The 25121-nt window shown below is 37.9% G+C and overlaps 1 protein-coding gene and 1 long non-coding RNA gene across 9 annotated transcripts in view; both read left to right on the plus strand.

The window, feature by feature from the left end:
* fam131bb (family with sequence similarity 131 member Bb) overlaps positions 1–25121 on the plus strand; it is a 54383-nt gene that overhangs the window by 11411 nt on the left and 17851 nt on the right. The window contains exons 2-6 of one of the 8 annotated variants that reach the window (XM_082150409.1): positions 15392–15429; positions 19095–19130; positions 19561–19657; positions 21995–22219; positions 24153–24293. In XM_082150409.1, the coding sequence (XP_082006535.1) occupies positions 15392–15429; positions 19095–19130; positions 19561–19657; positions 21995–22219; positions 24153–24293 (537 nt within the window). Of the gene's footprint in view, positions 1–15391; positions 15430–19094; positions 19131–19560; positions 19667–21994; positions 22220–24152; positions 24294–25121 lie in introns of all 8 variants that reach the window. The other 7 variants (XM_082150407.1, XM_082150408.1, XM_082150412.1 and 4 more) reach the window with 7 other exon arrangements.
* LOC309483582 lies at positions 9472–10085 on the plus strand. The gene is made up of 2 exons (XR_014200595.1): positions 9472–9819; positions 9884–10085. It is a non-coding gene; the product is annotated as an uncharacterized lncRNA (long non-coding RNA).

The following is a 25121-nucleotide window of genomic DNA, read 5'->3' on the forward strand; positions in this document are numbered from 1 at the left end:
TCAATTTGACCTGTTTTTTAGGTTAATATTGCTGACTTTTCACTTTATGGTAACATAGATTTAGAGGGATTCTACATTTGTGAGTGTAGGAAATAAAATAATTCTTGTCATGTCCTGATGAAGCCATGAAAAGTTAACATGAAACGCCCTTCATAGCCCAATAGCTTGCTTCTGTCTAGCTAGCTTGCTTCTATATATTGGACAGAACTTTTCTCCATTGTGAATTGATTGGATTGTGTAAAGCGTGAATGGAGCCAGGTGGATGGGGTGGAAAATAAGAAGGATTCTTTGTCATGTGCACTGATAAATTAGCAAAACACTTCAAAAAGGAAGTAGGGTAACATTTTTTTATTAAATTCGTGATTTTTTTCACCCAAACTACCCCGCAACTGATTCTAAAGATTTCATTGTTCATCTCATCCACAGTCGTGATTACCTGCACAACGCTGAAACAAATACTAACCCCTAATCACGCTCAATAAATTAACATTTGGAGGTCTCTGATAAAACGTGGTTACTGAAATAAAGTGAGGAGTCAAGTCAAGTCAAGTCAAGTTTATTTGTATAGCGCTTTTCACAATACAGATTGTATCAAAGCAGCTTCACAGTATTAAATTAAAATAATACAACAAAGTTTGTTTCAAGAGGAATTTATTGATTGATAAAATTAAATTAAATATCCCCAAAATATCCCCAACTGAGCAAGCCAAAGGCAACAGTGGCAAGGAACCGAAAAACTTCATCAAGTGACCTAATGGTGTCCTAAAACTCCATCAGGTGACCTAATGGAGAAAAAAAAAAACCTTGGGAGAACCCAGGCTCAGTCGGGGGCCAGTTCTCCTCTGGCATTTATGAGGGAGTCTCCAATAGTATTTGGCTGTGATCTCAACTTGTCTACCACCTTAAGGGTCAACCAACCACCCTTATGTAGAATGAAATTACTCCATGTGAGAGCAAATATTTTGCGCAACATTTGTAAACTAAAGCAATCAGCCCCAAGAAGTCATGGTTTACAGTGAATTTAGAACAACGTTGTTCGGCACGCCTTGGCGTGGAGTGTCTAAAACCCCCTTAGCTGTTCTAAATCACAGCTTCACCGGGCTTATTGCTTTTATAAAACTGTTATTCCACATTCCAATTTTAAGCGGTAGACCATTCACAACAGACTGGGCCATCTGACCAATCAGAGCAGAGTATCTCAGAAAGGAGGGGTTTGGAGAGACCGGATCCTTTTTCGAGCCGTTTCAGACACTGCATATTATGATAAAATCAAAGTGTTTTTTGACCTTACTAAATTAGAACCTTTAAAATACCATAATATAAAAGACTATTTTTTAAAAAATTATATTTACCTAAATCATAACACATAAAAAAATAATGCTTGTTTGAACTAACTCAAGCACTCATTTTACATTCAGAAAAATAATAGGCAACAGTGAGTGGCTTTTAACACATCTCTCGCCTCCATTTGGTTCGACTGTATGGCATTGGCATCTGTGATATCATGTTACTAAGGGACACCCACATAATGATATATGATTACTATGAACTCTCTCTCTCTCATAGACACACAAAACTAGCCTAACTTTTTTTTTTTATTGTTGTCAGCGTTGAATAACAATGCCCTTACAAAAGAAGCAGGACTTAAAGGGATGGTTCCCCCAAAAATTTAAACTAACCCATGATTTACTCACCCTCAAGTCATCATAGTATGGCATTCTTCTTTCAGACAAATACAATCAGAGTTATAAAAAAAAAAAAATCCTGGCTCTTCCAAGCTTTATAATGGCAGTGAATGGTTGTTTCTGTTTTGAAGTCCATAAAAGTGCATCAATCCATCATAAAAGAGCTCCACACGTCTCCAGGGGGTTAATAAAGGCCTTCTGAAGCTTGTGTAAGAAAAATATTCATATTTAAAACTTTGTAAACTATTATTTCCAATGTCACAAGTTGCGCAAATTTGGATTTAGGCAAGTAGACTGCGTATGCCGGAAGCTACAATATTACTTTGTAACATGTTAAATATGAATATTTTTCTTACACAAACTCATCGCTTCGCTTCAGAAGGCCTTTATTAACCCCCGGAGCCGTGTGGAGCACTTTTATGATGGATAGATGCACTTTTATGGACTTCAAAACAGAAACAACCATTCACTGCCATTATAAAGCTTGGAAGAGCCAGGACATTTTTTAATATAACTCTGATTGTATTCGTCTGAAAGAAGAATGTCATATACACTTAGGAGGACTTGAGGGTGAGTAAATCATGGGCAATGAGTTCCTCAAAAGGAGACTCCAGTATTCCCACATCACTGAGAGCTGCAGTGATCTTCTGCAGTCACAGATGCATCGCGTGAACGACTGCAATATGTTGTTAAAAGAAATAGATGAATCGTTGTGCAGAAACAGAGCCTGCTGCAGACAGACAGACGGACATTAATTACACAGGGTCACACACACCCCTCGCACGGGTCGCGTGAGAAAGCTGATAATCATCAGCAACAACATGCAGTGCACGAGCACAGCATACATGCAGCCATGAGCTGCTGCTTTCTCTCTCCAGCGTTGATATGAGCCGACAGTCCCATGTTGAAGGAATTCCTCAGTCTTTCTTCCATTGGGGGATATTCATAGATAGGCAGAGGCGGATAGCGTCTTTCTTTGCCGCGGTTGTCATAATAACTACAGCTGCAGGAGACGCGTTGTGGCTGATGCGGGTCCTTCGTTCCGCACGGCCGCGCTTCTCTCTCTCTCTCTCTCTCTCTCTCTCTCTCTCTCTCTCTCTCTCTCTCGCAGAGCTGCTCCATGGTTTGGCCGCAGGGGAGGTATCAGAGAAAAGAAAAGCATTGGGGAAAACGAGTTGGCAAATCGTACAGGATCATGTGCTCGCATGTTATTGCTCCATAGTTGCAGATTTCATTGACTGATTTAAATAATCCCAAAATGTATCTTAGGCGAGAAACTAAGACATAGAGGGAAGCAATGAGTTTTGGATGTCAGTTAATGCATGATTGGGAATTTGTTGAAGTAATGATGCAGGGAATGTTTTCGATTGGATATCATTAGCAATGGCAGACCTCAAGCAATGGTGTTGTTGATAGGTAATACTAGGAATCCCAGTGGAGGTTTGTAAACTGAGAATATAGAAAGGAAATTACCAGTTTAATTGATTTGTTTAAGGTCTGGCTATGGTTGTTATGGAAGAAAAGGATCCTGTTATGTATAATTGCGGTCCATTCACTTCTAATGCAGAAGAGCTGAAAATACAAGTGCATGAGAAGCTTCATCTTTCGCTGTGTGTACGGAAGTTAGGCTATAGGTGAACTTTGAGAAGGATGTAAACGCAACAGATTGATTTCTTGGCTCAATGCAAAAGAAAACAAATTAGTAAAGTATTGTGTACTGTTGTGGAAAAGTGTAGCATATTTAACATTCAGAAATCATTTTAGTATGATTTTATTAGAATTATGAGTTTCTTTGGCAACACTACCCAGCTAGCAAAAAGTCGTCTATTAGACGTTGAATAGACGTAAATCTTCAACGTCTAATTACGGTCCGCTGAAGGTTGAAAATGAAAATTGAAAAGACGTCAAATTTGTCCGACTTTTCAACAGTGAAAACAGGTCAATGTTCAACGTTTACTCGATGCCTATTGACAATTGTCAATTCTCAAGTCCCAACACATTACAGATTTACATTTGGCAGACGCTTTTATCCAAAGCAACTTACATTGCATTCAAGGTACACATTTTGTCAGTTCTTGCTTTCCCTGGGAAACGAACCCATGACCTTGGCGTTGCTAGCGCCAACACTCCACTGTTTGAGCTACAGGAAAGCTACATTAACATGCCATTAACCTGACATTAACATGCCAAATAACATTTTACATTTAAACAAATAAGAGCGAATAGCTTTATTATACTTAAAACAGCACATTTTAAATAAAATATATTGCAATAAAACACAGATTTCACATTCCAAAAGCACATTCCAAGAGTCAACACAAAACACAACTCAGAAAATGTACAATACAAATGTTCACACTTTGCGACCTCCACCTCCAACTCTCCCGGGAGCATGTTTAAGTGTCTCAGCCATAGCAGCCCTGATTTCAACTTCTGTGGCAGTTTTACTCCACTTCACTTTAATGGTGCATTACTCAGTCCCCCCAGAAAAACGCGGAGTTTTTTTGTGATTGTTGCGGGCAAAAATCCTTGATTATGCGGCACGTTTTCTTAAAAAATGCGATGGAATATGCGGGATAAAATGCAATTTTATGCGATGAAATTGCGGGAACTTGCAAAAATTGCGGAAACTTGCAAAAACTGCGGTTTGATGAAAAAGAGAAAAAAAAGTGATTCCCCCAACACCAATTACATTAATAGTGTAATAAATGTCTTCATTTTAGTTTGAATGAGAAAGAAGAGGTGTAAGCTATTCACCCTGCTTAGGGGGATGTGATCAAAGCCTGGAGTGGAGCAAAAGCATGTTCCTCTCTCCACTCTAAGCGTTCTGTTATCACTCCGCTCCTGATCCACTCCGGGTTTTCCAGTCCCGCTCACGGAAAAACTGCTCCGTGTTCACTCATTTTTAAGAAAGTTACAGAAAACAACTTCTACAAACAATTTTAATTTGCCAACAGTTAATAATAATTAATAAAAGTGCATGACGTGCAAATCAGATAACAATCAAGTGCAATATAAACATGTTTTGTCAGGGCATCACTCCCGAACCAGCATCAACACTCCATTTTCAACATCTGCTTACTCATTCACACCACAGACACGTCTTTTTGCCTTCTGTGTCTGACGTGATAACTTCTCCCCAGTTGTTCCATGAAAACCTGCAAAGCACGGCCTGCGGCGTAAGATATATACGACCGGATTTTTGTGAAATAGGCCTATCGCGGGGTTTGCACAACTTTGCAGCTTTTCAATGATGTCGCGTAAATACGTCACTTCATAACGTTCCCATGGCAACAGGGGAAATGGCTGCGCTTGTGTGAAGTAAACGCAACATTTGTCAACTTTCTGCTAAGATATTATATGTGACTTTTTGCAACGAAAATGCGGGGATTATGAAATCATGCAAGCCCGCATATTTTGCACGCGGAAATCTGCAATTTATGCGGCGAAAGTGCGGCGTATTTAAAAAAATGCGTCCCCCGCATAAATATGCGGACTTTGGCTGATTATGCATGGAATCATGCGATCGCATAATCGCGTTTTTCTGGAGGGACTGATTACTGCCGCCAGCTGGGGTGTGGTAATTCTTTTCAAGTATGAATCCTCATTGCACGTACAGTTTCAATGTATTTTTTTATAACTTTGACGGAATATGTAAAACTCTTTAAATTGATTTGAGATAATAATGCACATGGTTTGGTCATTTGTTTTCTCCGTTGTTTTAGCATGTATAACAGACTATCCTAGCTGTCTTAGATTATATAGTTGAAAACATGTCTTAGAGATGATCAGTTGAAAACACGTAGTCAAACAGTCGTAAACCAGTCCAAGGCGGACCGACTTATTTTCAACCATATTTCAACGTTGAAAGACGGTAATTGTTTTAGTCAAACAGTCCGGCCGAAACTACTTAGTTGAAATCACGTCGTAAACCAGTCCAAGGCGGACCGACTTATTTTCAACCATATTTCAACGTTGAAAGACGGTAATTGTTTACTGGGTATCAAAGCCAAAATGAATCTGCACAGTCACAGCTGTCTACAGTCTACAGTGGTCACTTGGTAGTCGGAGCTCTCAGAAAACAAAGATGTTTACTCTTTTTAAAAGTCAGAATCTTGTAATTATGGTGATTCCGGCATGGCATGAACACATAACATTAATGACACAGACAGCAGTGGGTTTATTAGGCTGCTGTCACTTTAAGATCTGTAAACTGATACACATCCAATTTTCCACCAACTGTTTAGGCGAATATTTCACACGATGGGCATTTTGACATAATTGTGTGTGTCAGTGAATGTACAGCTTTCATTTATTTTTTATGGCCTATTTGTGCTTAATAACTCTTTTTAACAGCATGCATGTCCAGCATGATGCCCTATTTATTCATGCATGTTTCCTTATCACTCTAACATGTCAATAACTTTAAAGTTGGTATAAAACGGAAGTTGTGAAAGTATTCTTTATTGTGATGTATATTCAAATAAACAGCTTCTCAAAAAAAAATAATGTAGACTTGATTTTGTCCATCAGGAATTGATTGGATCGTGGTTTGCTATTGCTGTGATCTCGTGTATGGCAGCCCATCTGAAAATAGACGAGATGTTGCTGCAAGTGGGAGGAGAAGATATTTCAACGAAATATTATTGATTAAATATTATAGATACATGAATTAGAGAAATCATTTATAATAAACAATGCAATATTCGATAAAAAAAATAGTCAATTAAGATTTAATGGTGACTGTGCAACACAGATAAATATACTGCGATATAAATGATATAGCAAAATCTCTAAGGATAGACCCTTTATATCATCACCCTGAGATATATTGTCAGACCGCTTAGCCCTAATGGGACTTTTCACAATATGCAATGTTTCAAAGCAGCTTTACAGAAAGTCAAACTGTAATTGTAACATATAGAAGTAGCAACATATTCATTGTTACATACATATACAGGTGTTTTACCATATTACCTGTGATTTTTTTTTTTAAGAGAGCTCTACCTGCTGCTTTTAACCTTACAGCTTAAGACAGTCACTGGTCGGTCATTAGACTGCACATAGTGATAGCTAGAAGCAAGCCTTGTGGGGTGTTTCCGGTAAGTGGTGCAAGCAATGACAACCGGTGAACCCACTAACCTGGCAAATCCAGCTGTATGACCTTGTAAACATGACCTCAGAGGTTGCGAAAAGTAAGCCAATCAGATTAGAGCCTGCCAGATCAAGACATTTCTTTCCAGTTTTGGGTGAAACATAGCAGACGGCTTATACTTTTCACCAGGTTAATGATAAAATGTGCAAAAACGGTCCCATAGTCTTATATTGAATTGATATCAACCACTCACAACTCCTCAACAACCACTCAGAATGCCCAAACAACCACACACAAAAATCCCTTCAGAAAACCCTAGCAAACACCACTCAGGGTTCATTTCCATGATTTAATGGAATAAGATGGAATTTGATGGAAGAGATGGTTTAGCCATACATATAAAAGAGAGTGGAGGCATGTTTCTCTACAGTACTGTTTATGTGATTGTATAATTTGTACCTTTGTTATCCTATTTCAGGATTCTCCATCCAGCGCCGACATTCAGTAAAGCAGCTTACTAAAATACACATTGTGCCAGGAAACCTGAAAATTGCTCAGTAAGCTGCAAGTTCCAACTCTGTTTGGCATGATTAAAAACATTTTTAACACGGAAGCTTAGAGAGATTTACAAAACCTCAACCTGAACACAGTGAAAACAAAACAGAATGTTTCTTGCAACCGATGGATGTGATTGTGGAGGCATTGTGAATCCACAACAAATGTATGGCATATGGTTGATATTATTGTGAGTAATTCAAATCCCAGTTTGCAATGCTCACGAATACAAAAGCATAAATGCAGTCACTTTTGTGGGCCATTTTTTAGGGCCATTACAGTGTGAGAGAAATATGTGTATAAAGTGTATGAAGTGTTAATCTTGGCTAAATGAATCCAAAACGTGTGTTACTGTGTGTTACTGTGTGTGTGTGTGTGTGTGTGTGTGTGTGTGTGTGTGTGTGTGTGTGTGTGTGTGTGTGTGTGTGTGTGTGTGTGTGTGTGTCCGTCCGTGCTTGTATTGTTATCCAGGGCACACACTGCCTTGGGCACCTTAAGATTTACATCAAGAAAATATGTTTTATCTGAAAGAGGGGATTAATTCAATGGACAGGTGAAAGGTCAGAGGTCAGAAGTCAAGGAGGAACCAGAAAATCACAATCGCTATGTAATGAGGATGACATGAATAGGGATTAAGTGCTGAGAGGAGACGAAAGAGAGCTACTACACAGCCCTGCAGCGTCAACAGGCTAACAATGAATATTAAAGGGGTGGTATATAAGGCCCTTTTCACAAGATGTAAAATAAGTCTCTGATGTCCCCAGAGTGTGTATATGAAGTTTTAGCTCAAAATACCCCCCATATATTTTTATATAGCATGTTAAAATTGTCACTTTTTGAGGGTGAGCAAAAACACACAGTTTTTGTGTCTGTCCCTTTAAATGCAAATGAGCTGCTGCTCCCAGCACAGGGGGCAGAGCTACAACAGTTTGTGTCATTTTATCTCACACAGACATGCACTGAAAATTTCAATAACTTATAGCCTTTTATGTTAAAACCGGAGTCAGACCGGTCTACAAACATGTAGAATGCAACAGGACATTTCTGAATCGTTAGTTGATGAATTTATGTAGCTGATGTGAAGTTAACTATCTTCTAGTCATTGATTAGCATAATCTATCATGATACTCTATAAATTGCGTTCATGGGTGGCGGGGTTTATATAAATCTTAGGGGTTAGTGATGTCACTAACCCTGGAAGAATGTTGTGTAGTCCCTACCAGCCGTTTGTTGTAGTCCTTAAAAAGCTATTTCTTTAAAAGCAAATATCTCCCTTTGCTTTGAACTTTGAGCGTTGTAACTTTGCAGATGTTGTTTATGCTTAAACAGCAGCATTACACACTAAATAAAGTTAGAAAAGTGAAATCTTAATCAACCACCCCTTTAATGATTAGATTTCTTTGGTTTTGGTGAATTATAAAGAGTCAACAGGACTGTACCATGGGAGTTTAGTTATTTTTCTATCAGATATCCAGGTTACAAAACAATGGGACAAAGAGTGATAGAATCATTAACCTGGTTCAGTGCAGGTTAGCTGAGTTCATCCAAGGTCATTAAGGGCATCTGACACATTCACAGCTTGAACTGAATTGGCTGCTGTATTCTAGGATACTGAGTGAATAGAGACCATTAGACGCTGCAGTACCCTACTATCATTTCTTCAACTTTAGTGACATTTAATAATAATTGCCAGTCATTATCAAATTAGTCACATGGTCAGAGTTGTTTAGTGCGTTTATCTCCAAATAGCATTTGAGTTAGATCAATTAATGGCATATCATCAGGGGTTAAATTATATTCTAAAAAGAGAAGAAAATCTATTTCATTGTCAATTTATTCAATTACCTGTATGCTAGAGTCTCTCTATTCGATCCAGCACACACATTCCTTCTCCATTTTGATGAAAGTCCATTCTGCCTCAGAGCTTAAAAAAACAGAATGGTGACAATATTTCTCACAGTTGGGACTTTATTTATCAAAATTGTGACTTCATATCTCCCAGTGTGCATTGTCTCTAACAAAGCGGCTTTATAGTTCACAATTGCAACTCTGTTTCTAGGAATTTCATATTTACTTCTTGCATGTGACTATCTCAGAATTTTGAATTTTTTATTGCTACTTTATCTCTCACAATTGTGGCCTTATTCCTCAAAATGCAACTTTATTTTATTTATTTTAAAGGGGTCATATAATGCCATTTTTGTACAAGTTAATATGATTCTTTAGGGTCTAAATGGAAAGTTTGTAATATGTTGTATGTACTGGCAGGGTAGAGTAGTGAGATACGAACTGTGTTTACTGATGTATACGTTAGTTCATTGACAGATTGATGTTACAGCTAATGGTCATGAAAAACTTTTTACTTTAGCTTTATACTGACCCTCGTTTATAAAGCAGTCTGGTGAGAAATGATTCGCTCAAACATGAAAGCATTGACGTTGATCGTGGGTAATATTCCCTTCGAAAACAAAACTCAGCCACTGCGTCTTCAGCGGTTCGGATATAGGAACATCAAAATGACTCTGCTGTGTTCGTTATTACACCCAAGAACAGAACACCACAATCGCTTAGACGCCATTCTGCTCCAGCGTATCAACAATGGCGGACTATGATGACAGCTCGCTCAGGGCGGGTCTGTGTTGAAACGCTGCTGTCAATTAACAATCGTGGGAGGGGCGTCCGACCGTGTGACGTCACATGGTCAGACGGCTCGATTTGAGACAGGGGAAAACATATAAGGAGATTAAAAACACTGGATGGATTTTTATCATTATATGGTGGTTGTGTACTGGCACTGCCAACACACATTTCAGTACAATCAACTTGTAAAAGTGCATGTACCATTATATGACCCCTTTAAAGTCCCCCTGTGGGAGAAAACTAGGTTTTAATATTGTTTATGTCTATATGTTTATATGTATGTGGTGTTTTTAATGTGCTTTAAGACAAACCATGTGCAAATTCATAAGTCAACACCATTGCTGAGTATTTTCTCCTTAAAACTGCAGTGAACCAAAGACAGTCTCAAAAACGCGGTTTGAAATCGCGGGTGTTTCCGATGTCACAAACTACCTTGTAACAACCAATCACGTCAACGTGTGATCATCAATGAGCCGATCTCTGAGATGGTGTGAGTGAGTGGAGGCAGGGCTAATTTGCATATTCATAGAACCATGCATTAAGCAAGGGTGTAGGGCTACATTCAAGCTATTTTAAAGCATGAAGAAATTCTTATCAAGGAAAAAAATGCTTATCTTTGATCACCAAAATGACTTATGTGTTCTTGTGTTTATGTGATGCGTGGCACCTGTGGAAAACTAACTTCCTAAGGGATAAATAAACTAAACTGAACTGAACTGATCTGATTTGAGTTTTAAGGTATAAAATGATTGACTACAGGGAGACTTTAAACTATCTCACCACGATAATTTTTCCCTCTAAGACAGAAACAGAATTTCATTTCATATGCGATTGTGCTCCTCAAAAAAAGAAAAGAAAGTCAAATTAAACCTTTTTTATGATTGCACGGATCCCCCACACTCCTCTTGTGGATGTGTGCTCCACCTCAATTTGCAGCCAAATTGCATGCAGTCACAAAAAAAGTCATATCTTGCCTAGGTCTCCTGAACCACTACCAGCATATCCACATTAATACACATATTATGCTTAATAGCCACAAATTTTCCTTTTAAAACGACTTTAATTGAACCATATACCAGACAGACAGATATATATCTTCAGAATGTCCGGCTCCTGTTCTTGACAGACAGAGAGTAATCTCTAAAGGGACAGAATAAAATGGCTGACGTTAGTGTATCAGTAGGTCAGTGTGTCACAACGTTAGCCATCACTCCAGAGACCACAGAGATACTCTGTCATCCAGACAGAGAGATCAACTAACAGTTCCCCGCTCAAATATCTAACTGCACTGCTTTCTATTTCTTCATCCTCGTTGCATAACACAAATATCAGGCATATATTTGGTTGCACTAATTATTCTAGTAATGCATGAGACATTCATACACAAACGAATGTAATTACTTAAAAAAATGCATTAAGGACAGTTTTATTTATTATGTTTTCTGTATAGGAAGTTGGAGTGGGACATATAAAAAGGCTCATCACCTTTTTAAATAGCCAATAGTCTTTAATTTTACATCACAGCCATGAAACATGATTTGCTATTTGCTATTAAAGGGGTCCTATTATGCTTTTTTACATTTTTAACTTTCTTAAAGGGTTAGTTCACCCAAAAATGAAAATTATGTCATTAAATACCCTCATGTCATTCCAAACCAGTAAGACTGACAGCCTACGCAACTACCACTTTCAAGGCCCAGAAAGGTACATGGCTTACTTTAATGTTGTCTTTACTACCTCTCTGGGGCTTTAAAGTAGCAGTTGCATAGCTGTCAATGGAGGGACAGAAAGCTCTCAGATTTCATTAAAAATATCTTCATGTATGTTTCGAAGAGTTCGCATTTGTCAGCCACATACATCATTGAGGCTGCTTCATTTCAGTAAACTGACCACAACATTCCAAATTCAGCAAGAAATTACAACAATTACACTTCTCTAGGAATAATCTATTCTTGTAGACCTCAAAAACAAAATTAAGGCTTTGTTTAAGGGCATGATAGGTCCCCATTAACTTTTAGAAGAACATTAGATAGCATATAAAAGGCCTCAAAACAGACATGGATCTCAATAAAAAAAGACTGAATCTGCTCTGGAATCAGTTTAACAGCACTTATTTTCAATCTCATCTATTTATCAACATTGTTTAATTAATTAAAACAGTGCATCTAGTGCACTAAGTTTATCTAAAACCATTACCATCTCTAAAAAAAGGTCATGTTCGAAAGGTCACCAACACCAAAATCCTTTCTAAATATCCCACATAATTAGCACAGTTTAAGATTACACACCCGAGCCCATGTCAGGGCTGACTATGAAAGAATATTACTCATTAATAATGTGAGAAATCACCCTGAGACCAAAGCTGTATTTAAGCTTAATTAGCACAGGGCCTTCTTTAATTAAGTTTTTGTGGAATCAGGATTAGTCAGTGTAAGGAAGGAGCAAAATAAATAAATAAAAGGATAGGATTCGTTAATCATTCAGAGAGAGGCCTGAATACAGGTGACCTGTTTTCCACAGTATCCCTTTTATCCTATCATTTTCTAGGTGATGGACTGCATAATTATTTAATTATGATATTAGTGGACTTATGAAGTGGGCCACTGCATGAGAACTAATGGAATCTATAACAATGTTACGCTACGGTGACTGGGGGATAGAAAATTTAGTTTGTCTCTCTCTTTTCTGTTTACTTGAATTCCAGTTAACACTCCCTTGCCACCTCCACATGTAGTCTCCCTCTCTCTCTTTCTCTATTGTTGTAGTGTTTTATCAGTAGGTCAAGCTGTGCTGATAATGAAAGAACAGCATGAACGTAGGCAGGTGAATGTTGTTGGGATCTGATTCAATTACGCTTTCAATGCAGTCATTTTCTGTTGTTGATGGCCCTAACCATTTGCTCTCATTGCTAGTGTTTCTCTAGGTTGACTTTCGTCCACAATAATCTTCACAGTGAACAGTGGCAGGAAATTACTGTACATGTACAGATTAACTATGATTAGGTGATGTCCAGTGACATGTGTTTAGGTCCCCAGCGTGCACTGCAGCAGTTTTTTTTTTACCTTCAGAAATGTGGCATAGAATCAACAAGGTGCTGGAAACATTTTGGTCCATATTGACATGATAACATCACGCAGTCACTGCAGATTTGTCGGCTGCACATCTATGATGTGAATCTCCAGTTCCGGCACATCCCAGAGGTGCTCTATTGGATTGAGATCTGGTGACTGTGGAGGCCATTTGAGTATAGTGAGCTCATTGACATGTTCAAGAAACTAGTCTGAGTTGATTTGAACTTTCTGACATGGCGTGTTATCCAGCTGGAAGTAGCCATCAGAAGATGGTTACACTGGTCATAAAGGGATGGACATGGTCATCAACAATACTGAGGTAGGCTGTGGGGTTTAAACGATGCTCAATTTGGCCCAAAATGTGCCAAGAAAATATTCCCCACACCATTATAACCAGCCCGAACCGTTGATACAAGGCAGGATGGATCAATGCTTTCATGTTGTTTACACCAAATTTTGACCCTACCATCTGAATGGCACAGTAGAAATCAATGACTCATCAGACCAGGCTTTGTCCAAATCTGATGAGTCAATTTTGTCCAATTTTAGTGAGCCCGTGTGAATTGTAGCCTCAGTTTCCTGTTCTTAGCTGACAGGAGTGGGACCCTGTGTGTGTTCTGCTGCTGTCCATCTGCTTCCAGGTTTGACATGTTGTGCATTCAGAGATACTCTTCTGTAGACCTCTGTTGTAACAATTTGAGTTACTGTTGCCTTTCAACTCAAACCTGTCTGGACATTCTCCTCTCACCTCTGGCATCATCAAGGCATTTTTGCCCACAATACAGCCGCTCACTGGATATTTTCTCTTTTTCTGGCTTGTTCTCTGTAAACCCTAGAGATGGTTGTGCATGAAAATCTCAGTAGATCTTCAGTTTCTGAAATACTCAGACCAGCTCGTCTGGCACCAACAACCATGCCATGTTCAAAGTCACTTAAATCACTTTTCATCCCCATTCCGATGCTCAGTTTTAACTTCAGTAGATCGTAGACCATGCCTTCCTAAATGCATTGAGTTGCTGCCAAGTGATTGGCTCAAATATTTGTTAACGAGCAATTGAACAGGTGTACCCAATAAAGTGTCCGGTGAGTGTATATTAGATAACAGTTGCTATTGGTCAACTGCTATATATAAGGGTTATGAATCAATTAAAATATTTAAACTAATAATTAATTGCATCTAATGCTAAAATTCATAATCATAAATGTTTACATATTGAATCCCCAAATTAATGTAGATCAACATAATCAAAATAAAAGAAGTATATTTGCGAAGTCTTTTTACCTAGTACTATGATGGACAGTCGCATATCGAAACCAATACTGATACTTTCAGATTATGTGGATAATCATAGCCGTTCAACATTGTTTAAAATTGAATAGGATTTGCAAATTGAATAAACTGCAAATTATCAGACTGCTTTTAATTTATAATTTATTAACAACTATTACAGAGAACTTAACTAATCTTACACCAACTTATATAACTTAAACTTCCAACAACCTATTATAATAATGGCTGTATTTAGCTTTGCTATTGTTTAATGTGAAATAATTCCTGAAGATGCTTCTCTGTTTTTGTCATTACTCTATTTGCTCTCTTTGTGTGACTGAGAGCTGTCTGTTTTTTTTTTCTTCTTACATCAAAGCTTATTTTATGCATTCATTTTCAAGCTGTATATGTTTCAGCATTACTGGTTACACACTTAGATATTTGTTTTATATGCAACATCAGTATTGAAAGTTTTGTTACTTATTCCTGCATTCTGTATAAAGGGTTTCACAGTACCGGCTGTGTGCATTCACATTTGCGTGTGCCCACCAATAGGCCTATTGTTTCTGTACTATCACATATTATGTTGTAGAAGTGACAGTGGCATGACGTGAAGACCAAGTATGGTAACCCATACTCAAAATTTGTCACCTGCATTTAACCCATCCAAGTTAGTGCACATGCATTACCAGTCAGACTCTCTAACCATTAGGCCCCAGAAATATTGCCACATCCAGTTTAGATTGCAAGTTATGATCATCTTTAGTCAATATAATGCTTAGATTAGCTTTTCCTTGTGACACAGAGCAACCAATTATGTTCTGTAACACTACAAGATCCAGGTTCTCAGGTTCTCACTTTTTTCCTCCAGTAATTTAGGAAGAAGTAGACATAAACTGCATTGATTAAATTAGTAAATTCCTAAAAAAACAAACAAACATTTATTTACATTTTTTTATTTATATTGCAGCCATATACTCTTTCAATAACAACATGTATGAACTGCTTTTACTTTTTCTATTTGAGTCTCATAGCGCCCCCGCTATAATTTCCTTGTATCTCCTTCTCTCTCCAGCAGCAGATGGAGTTCCCGTGCAGAAGGATGGGGAACAGGTAAGGAAGCTGCCGATTACACCTACATACTAAATGAACCAAATCTCCCAACAGCGCTGACACGCTATGACACCCCACACCACATATTCCTGTTTAGGGGAAAATAGCATCCTGCTCCAAGATGGAGGCTAAGGTGTCCAGAACAGGAAGAGATTACCTCAGTTATGGAAGTGAGCCAGCTCTCCTCCGTAACCGCAGGAAAACATTGCTAGCACACCTAGTTAACCGCATGTAGTTAGTGCTTATCAGAGCTGGCTTGTAGGTTTGCTGTTCTAGTCGTCAGCATTTATTTTTGGTTAAGTTTGTGTGTTCCAATGCCTCGAATTCTTAAGAACTGACCCAGAAAGCAGGCTTATAGTATTTGCCTTCAGCTGCAGTGACACTGACTGATTCTGGGTCTGTGCTTAAGGGTAAGATGATGATTTTGTTCAATGGATGCTCAGTTTCACAAGTGACACATCACATTGCTTGCTTTTATTTCTTCGCCTACTCTCGTCTCTGTCTTCTTACATACTGTTGCTAAATCTGAGAGAGTAAGCACATTCATTTTATCTCACACAAAGCATACATAGAGATTTCCTCCCTCTCTCTCTTTTTCTAAGCTTTGAAGCTGATTCCATTAGGGTTTGCTACATGAAGACAGAAAATATGAAATTCAAAAGGTCTCTTCATGAGTATGTTCTTATCAATAAGTAGGCTTAATACACACACCTCTGTCATCTGTGTCACCCCTTTCTGGTTCTGAAGTACCTGACTGAATATAAAAATTAGAAAACAAGTGATATTCATACAGCAGCTTCAAATCTGTTAATTGTCAATTAATAGCTGCAAAGTCCATTAATACAAGTAGTCTATGTAATAAACTAATAAAACTAATAGACTAAAGGGCCGTTCACACCAAGAATGATATCTATAAAGATAACTATATTTGCGTCCACACCAGCTGAAGATATCGGTCTATTTATTCCAAGCACGTGGTGCAGTTTTATCGTCTGGCCCTTTAAATGCTCAAGCTCTTTAAAGCGAGATGGATTCTGATTGACTGTCAATGTTTTTATCATTTATCAGCTGGATAAAATCGTTCTGAAAGTGATTCCAACTATTGTTTCTATGTGCCATTGTCGTTACAGTTGTGGTGTGAACTCTGCTATTCTTTTAAATTTAGAACGATTTTTACAATTTATCGTCATCTTTATAGTTATCGTTATCGGGCCTTAATGCAATGTTTTGATTATATTTATTATAATGTGTGTTTTTTATTTGTATAGGCCTATTATATGATTTTAAATTTGAGAGTAAAGTAATTACAATATTTATGCTATATCATAATCTGCGTGACCCCGACGTTGCCTTTCTTTGATGACACGGTGCAGGGCGTTCCGAATGAGCGAAGTCCACTTCAACGGATATCCCTTGCTCAGGGAGTAGGGAGCAGTGAACACTGTGTAGGGACCCTGTCGATTGGAATGCACCTCTAATGATTCAAATTACTGATTTATATAGACAATCATGTGTCGCCGCCTACTGGTGTAACAATGTAACCTACAAAAAAATTATAATAATTCCGAATTCTGGTACACCGAATATTTTTCAGTATCCGAGATAGGCTATAATTATCATTTTGAAGAAAAAAATTTCATTTGGAGCAACATGCTGATCTGTGGATCAGGAACATGTTAAGAAAAGAAAATAGTGTTCATTTTGATTTTTTTGTTCTTCAGAAAGTTCTGAACAGTTCTCCAATAATGTTAGCATTGCTCTGACTTCATATTACTCGGCATCTAATTCAATCCACAAATACCATGACAGCACTGACAGCAAATCACCCCTTAAGCGCTACAAATAAGCTTCTGTCGAAAACGACAAAATATCCTCAGGCTTTTGTGCTAGAAATACAAAACATCTCATCTGTAGCAAGTAAGCACAGCTCTCTGGGAGAGATCTCAGCCCCTGAACCTCAGTGTATCGCTTTACCATTGACACTGGTAAAAATAGTAAGTTGACTGTACTCGACAGTCCATTACAGCATTCACTCTCTGCCCCACCATGACTGCAACACAGACTGACTACAGGTATTCGCTTTCTTTTATACTGCATCAATGTTGTTAAAACAACCATACAACAGTTTATTTTTTAGGCTATATAGGAATAGTCTTGCTCTCAGCATAAGCTTTTGCTTTTATCTGCAATAGCCTGTCTATGCAATGGGTGTAAGGCCGTAGGTTTCCATGTAGAATTTTTTTTTTTCTAGAATGCTCCTGTCTGTCTGCCAAAAGCAAACTTCACTATTACTATTGCTCATACTTACGGTTAGGGATTTGAACAAACCCTAAACCTTAAGTATTAATCTTTGGCATGTAACTTATCCTGCACCGTTTCTGCTGCAGACATGAATGATACGTCAAATCTTGTGGCTTGTTGAGGAGAGATGTGTGCTATTACTTTTCTAAACAATCGGATGTGTGATTTTTCACAGATAATGAAACTGATAAAACTTTCGTAGACTGAGCCATATCTAGGAACCAAGATGTCATAGACTTTAAGACAGGCTTTTCTGACTTGGACCACCTAACAACCACCCAGAACATGCTACTAACTCCATAGCAATTTGATGAAAAAAATTCAAAATAACTTTGCAACCACATATAAACTCAGCCATCACCTTTGTGATATATACATTTGATCATATTTGTCATATTTTCTTTCACAGATGTTAAAATCTAGTTATTCCCTTGTCACTATCAAACTCTGTCATTGATAGTACATAAAAACAAACAAAATTAAATGAAACATTCACCCAAAAACAAAAATATATCATTTACTCACCCTCATATTCCAATAGCCCCTTTTTTTAACAAAAAAGGAGAAATTGTTAAATAAACGTCTGGTTGCTCTTTTCCATTCTATGACAATAAACATGGACTGAAGCTTTCAATTATGTATCATCTTTGTGTGAACAGACCAAAATTTGTTAAAAAAATAAGTATTCACTGAAAATCTTGACATCCACTATAGCTTCCTTTGGCGCCTTCATAAAAGATCATGAGAAACATTAGTAATGTCCAATTTACTTCTCTTTTGAGTCTGATCTTTTTAATGAATCAATTGATAAACCCATTTTGAATGAGACTGGTCCAGTTCTTGTTCATCTCAGTGATCTGGTCACTGGAAAGGAAGTTTATCAGTGAATACATTTTGGTATATCATGCAGAAGACATTTTAGACAGTTGTATGGACAGCTTTTATGATACTTCCATGGTGACTGAAAGCTTCAGTTTCAGTTCATTGTAAGTGTAGCGACCAGTACATTCTAATGAATTTCTTGTTCTTCAAAGAACAAAGAAAGGTTTGGATCAAACAGAAGATGAGTAAATAATGACAGAATTGATTTTTTTTGGGCTGTACTATTCCTTTAATCACAGCTTTATTCCACCTCACTGTTAGTTCGACCAAAAATTGGCTTCAATTTGATTTTCTCTCCGTTCTTTTTTATTTCTCTATTTCTCCTTCAACTTCACATGTTTTTAAAATGCCTTGTTCTGTCACGATCCCCCTCTCTCTCTCTCCTCCTTTCTCTGTGGCCGTCTCTCTTGCTCTTTTCTCCTCTTTCTCTCTGTCTATCCCCATCCCTCTCTTTCCCCATCCCTCCTTCCTCTCTCTCTCAGCATGGCCGAACAGACTTTTCATGGGAAGGAATCAATGTAAGTGTTGTGAATATCATTCCTCCATTCCTTTCCTTTTGTTATTTCCTCTGAATCACAGTAGATGTCTTCTCTCTCACACCCCATTCCCTCGTTGGATCTGTCTCTCTTTTGCGATGACTTGTTGGTGTGCTTTAGTAGTTAGTAGTTTATTGCGGATGCAACTGACAAAAGACTACACTTCCCACCATGCAAATGGACAGAGATTAAGGCTGTTGGGAAATGTAGTTTCACAACCTCTAGCAACCACTGTGTTAACTTTCTACCCAACTTCTCTTGTCACCTCTTTCCTTCCCATAAAATGCCACACTCAAAATTTTGCATTTCATTTCTGCTCTGGCCGCCTCCTGCTCCACCAAAACCATCTATTTCTTCACCTTTCCTGTTTTCTGTCCCATTTTTCTCTCTTGAATGCCTTCCTTCATTTCAGTTGTCCATGGAGGACACGACCTCAATCCTCCCTCGGCTGAAGAAGCGGAACTCCAACGCCTATGGAATCGGCGCTCTGGCTAAGTCCTCTCTGACAGGTGTGTCAGGTGTGTGTCTGTCCTGTCAAATGGTAAAATGACCCCATGTTGACTCCAGACTGAGTTGGAGGAGATGGAGTCAACATGGACCCTTGTGGGTTTCCCTTTTCACCACCCGTTTCCATTTACAACACTCTCCAATGGCTCGTGCCATTGGTGAATTCCAAGATCCAAATAAGAATAGATCCCTGACAAGCGATATGCTTCCCACAATGCATTGTCATATGGCTTTCCATTTTATCCTAAGCAGTGGTTGATGGGAGCGGAAGGTTTTTGTATGTTAAGTGCTTGTGGAGTGAAGTGCGGAGATTCAGGCAGTGTGTTGTCTTTTAGTATTGTCGTTTCTCAGACTCCTGTATCTGTGTTTTTGTAGTTATGTGCAGTGCATTGTGTAGCCTTCTCTGAAAGATCCTCTTCTTGAACTTTAATCATTCATGTTCATCATTTCATTAGGTATTACCTAAGATCTTGAGAAATCTCTGAATTAGCTTTGTATGTTTGCAGTAATGCATGGGTTAAAAAAATACAGACTCAAGTGTTCAAGTAGCAAAGAGCAATTGATTTTTTTCCTTCTCAGTATCTTATATAAGTTCTCCACACAGATTTCATGGATATTAAACAGATCGTTACAGCCCAGGTTTAGTCTATTACAGATGTAGCTTCATTTAATAAGCTGAAACTAATAAAAGAGAAAATGCAAGAGAGCGATGCAGGCTTCATTAGTGTGGAAGGATGTCATTTCAAAACTTGATTATTTATTTCTCCATACCATAATCATCTCATTATCAAAGTCATTTTCATTTCCTTACCTCAAACAAAATATTAACACTGGTTAGCCTATATCTGTGGTTTTCAATCCTGGTCCTTGGGACCCATCGCTCTAAAAAATTGTATGTCTCTCTTTTATAACACACCTGATTCAGATCATCAGTTCATTAGGTGAGACCTTCATGAACTGAACTAAGGGTACGTTTACATGACAAGAATGTACTAAAAACGAAAAAGTTTTTTTTCTTTGCGTTTTCGAGTATAGACGACAACATTGTCAAAACGATCCCCGTTCACACAGATCCACGAAAACTACTAAAAATGCTGTATTTTGTTGATAGGCCAGTAGTTGGCAATGTCACTTTGTAAAGAACACTACGCATAGACTGAACACGTAATACACACACTGTATCAATAAGTTATGAAAACATATGTTTTTACATTGCTTTAACTTATCAAAATAATTTAAGCAATTTTTAACTTTTAGTTACACAAGATTCAACTAATTAAGTCAGTTTAATGTAATTTCAGTTGAAATGACTTAAACATTCAAGTTGATTGTACTTAAAAATTTAAGGCAGCAAAGTTTTTTTTTTTTTTTACAGTGCATGCGTATGATGTCACCGTTTTCACAAATTCGTGGCATTGTTTTCAAAAACATGCACTTTGAGACCTGATTTTCAAAAGTCAGGCCCTGAGTTTCAGGCCCACAAAACGCCATTGTCATGTACATGAACAGCCAAAACACATCAAAAGTCTTCAGTTTTTAGTTGAAAACGGTGTCGTGTAAACCCCTGAGTGTGTCAGATAAGAGAGACATAGAAAATGTGCAGAGCGGTGTGTATAGGACCAGGGTTGAAAACTGCTCGGCCAGTGGATGACATACTTCTGTATAATAATCAGTGAAACTAAAACAATCATAACAGATAGTAGAAAATTATGGGTACTTTATAACTTAGACCTTAAGAGCAGCAAATTGACATGATTATTTTTAGCACAACCTCTTAGCATGCTAATCTATTCCTAATTTCCATTTTACATCAACCCCCGTACCTACGCTGCGTCCGAATATGCCTACTTCCATACTATATAGTAGGCGAAAAACAGTATGTGAGCCGAGTATGTCAGAATAGTATTCATAAAAGAGTAGGCAAAAAGTACCTAGGTACTTCCATCGAGATTCTGAAGTGCGCATTTGATGGACATTTTTTTATCCCATGAGGCCACGGGAGAGGATCTGTAAATGGAGATGAAGCGATGTAACAATTAAAACATGGCGGATGTAGTTTGTCAGCATTTTATTCATACTACACACATTCATTCTATATAGAAAGAACTTTTTTAACAATTGCAAAATAAGTTTCAAACCAAATGTAGTACCTACTATACAGTAAGGATTTCGGACGCAGCACTAGTCTCTGAGCAGATGCGATCTTGTACTGTAAAGCTATTTGACTTAATTTTCTCTATCTTGTTTTTTCCCCTCCCTCTCTCCCTAATCTAAAAAACGTCTTCCTCTCACTGTCTTCTCATCCCATCATCCACCCTCTGTCTATTCGTCCACTTCAGGAGTGTCTCGCTCCATGAAGGACAAGGTGACAAAGCCGACAGCGATGGCCCAGGGGCGCGTGGCTCACATGATCGAGTGGCAGAACTGGGGCATGCAGACGGTGGGCGTGGGGGGCGTAGTAGGGGCACGCGCCTCCAGTCTGCACCTCCAACAAGAGCGCAAGCTGGAGAATGACGCATACAGCGACCTCAGTGACGGAGAGAAGGAGGCTCGCTTCGCTGCAGGTCAGAGACATGATTGAGAGAAAGGCCCACGCAAAATCTAGCGCTCAGAAATAAGCTATACTACTGCATTTTTACGTGCTGAGTAGTCGGCAGCTACTAGATTTTACATCTATACTAGTGAATCGTTGTTCAACACTCGTTATCAAAATTAATCATGGCTCACTTTTAAAATGTTTTAACCCTTTATTACACTCCTTTAAATAACTATTACCATTATTGTCATTACAATATTAATGTGTTTATGTAAATGTGGTAAACACATGATTTTCTTTCGTTTGTTGAACATAAAATAATACATTTTAAAGAACGTTAGTAACCGAACATGTTCGGTTCCCATTGACTTCCATTGTATGGACAAAAAATACAACAGAAGTCAATGGGAACCAAAACTGTTTTGTTTCCAACTTTCTTCAAAATTTGTGTTTAACAGAAACAAGAAAATCATACATATTTGGACCGACATGAGAGTGAGTAAATGATTATGAAATGTTCCTTTTTGAAGTGACTGTCATTTTAAGGGGGTTTAATCAATATACTGTACAGTATATTGCAAGTTATTTAGAGAGTTGTTATGCATTCCTTTATTTAGCAGCTTTAAGGATAGAAAAATAATGTTCACATCATTTTTAATTGCCACAAAACATATACAAATGTTTATTTGTTAATGTTGCTCCATATTTACCTAAACAAAATGTAATTACACTAAAATTCAATATATTCTATGTAACTTACAATTCATTCTGTCTCAAAAGTGCTTAACACTAATACAGTGTGACTATCCCTTACAACTGCTATATCGGCTATCAACACAATATACAAAAATACTGAGTGCACCTTTCATAAATCTTCTTTTGTGAACCATTATGCTTTAGGATGCTGTAGGCTACTGTGTTGAATATTCTTGCTATTTCGTACAGCATCAGGTGTGAGAAATTGCACTCCCCATATTAAGTGCACCTGCTACCTGAATGCATCATCATATCTTATTTATGACTATGAGAATGCTGGGAATGTGTCTGGGAGGTTTGCCGCTATTTCTTATTCATGACACCATATCTGAGATGATGAGGCTCCTTTATAGTATTTCAACAGTCCGGTGACAGAGATTAAGGGTTAGGTGTGAGAATAACTGATGGAGTTCAAGTCTGTTTGTGTCAAAGCTGATTTTTTTTTCAGCATCATTATTCCAGTCTTCTGTGTCACATGGTCCTTCTGAAATTATTCTAATATGATGTTTTTTTGCTCAAGAAATTATTATTAATATTTATTGTTATCAAAGCTGAAAACACCTGTGCTGCTTAATATTTGAACAGCATTTATTTGAAATAGAATTTGTATGTAACAACGTAAAAGTCATTACTGTGACAAAAAAAAAAAAAAAAAAAACATGACCCCAAACTTGTGAACAAAATACATTTTAATCATAGTGTATATCTTAATCTATATTTGCCTGGTTTCACAGACAGGGCTTAGATTAAGCCAGGATTAGGCCTAAATTAAGTTAGGACATTTAACTAGCTTTTATAAACGTGCCTAAAAAAAAACCTTGCTGGTGTGCATCTTGAGACAGAACATTTACATATTTTAAGATATGTTAGTGCAAGTTGCTTTCAGTTGAAACAGCTCAAACATGCATTTTAGTCTGGAACTAGACTTAAGCCTTGTCTGTTAAACCGGGAGATAAATTACTAAATAATGGCTTAAATACAGTACAGAAGGGTTTAGGGGTTAAGGGTCAAATTAATATTAGTAAAAAACCAGTAATATTATAATGAGCCTAAAATACACAATCAATAGTTGAATAGCAGTATAGCATCATTAACATCTGCAAGACACAGACAACAAGTATTAATACACAATATGTATTCAAAAATGAAACTGCCGTGTTCTCACTGATTCTTACTTTAAAACCATGAATTTTGAATCCTGTCAGGTGTGCTTCAGCAGTTTGCGATCTCTGAGGCGACGCTGATGGCCTGGAGCTCTATGGATGGGGAGAGCACAAGCGTGGGATCTAATCAGGGGAGCGTAGCCCACCTGAGCGAGGCCAACCAGGAAAGCATCACCAGCCGAGGTACTGTCTACATTTCCCAGCATGCACTGCAAGCTCAGAGAATAATCGTACCTCTTCCCACTGTGCTTTAGGCTGGAAACTTAGGAATTAAATCAATTTAGTAACAAAACTTCCGCGTCACATTGTGAGCCCTGATGAGTGCTGTAATTATTCAGGCAACTTGCTGTCATCAACGGCAATCAAACACTTTCTTTCAACAACTTTGCCCATTTTGCCATCTCAGCTCAAAGAATATGTGTAGAGGAAATGTTTGAAATCCCTGACTAATTCCTTAACGACTGAAAAAATTAGACCTTTTCCTTTGTTTTTTTATTTAGGCCTATGCTAAAAGGTTTCTTTCCAAAGAAAACTTTATATTGAAAGCCCCCTAGAGTGAGGGTGGGATTACTATATTGCAGCTTATTTGGAATGCAGTGCACATTGGGTTTTGAATAAATGAATAACTAAAGGTCAGGGACCCGTGACTCTCAAGAGAACAAGAACTAATCCACTGAACAGTTCAGTACAGCCTTACAGACTCACATGAGAGCTCAGAACAATGAAAGCCATCTGCATGTTACAGACAGATAATGTAATAATTATGCTATATGCTAAGGCAGAGGTGTAACAAAACTGTAACTATTTCGCAGCCCCTGGGGTTTTGAACAAAAGGCTTTTGTAAATCCAGTTGGTACTTTCATCTTTAACATATGGAACATATCTAATAATAATAATAATAATGCATTTCATGACACCCAAGGCCTGAGTTAAAAGGTGAGTCTTGAGACAAGATTTAAAAGTATGGAGATTATCACTATTGCGAATATCAAGTGGGAGAGTGTTCTAGCT

Source organism: Leuciscus leuciscus (assembly GCF_965113295.1).
Source record: "Leuciscus leuciscus genome assembly, chromosome: 20".
NCBI classification, from domain to species: Eukaryota; Metazoa; Chordata; class Actinopteri; order Cypriniformes; family Leuciscidae; genus Leuciscus; species Leuciscus leuciscus.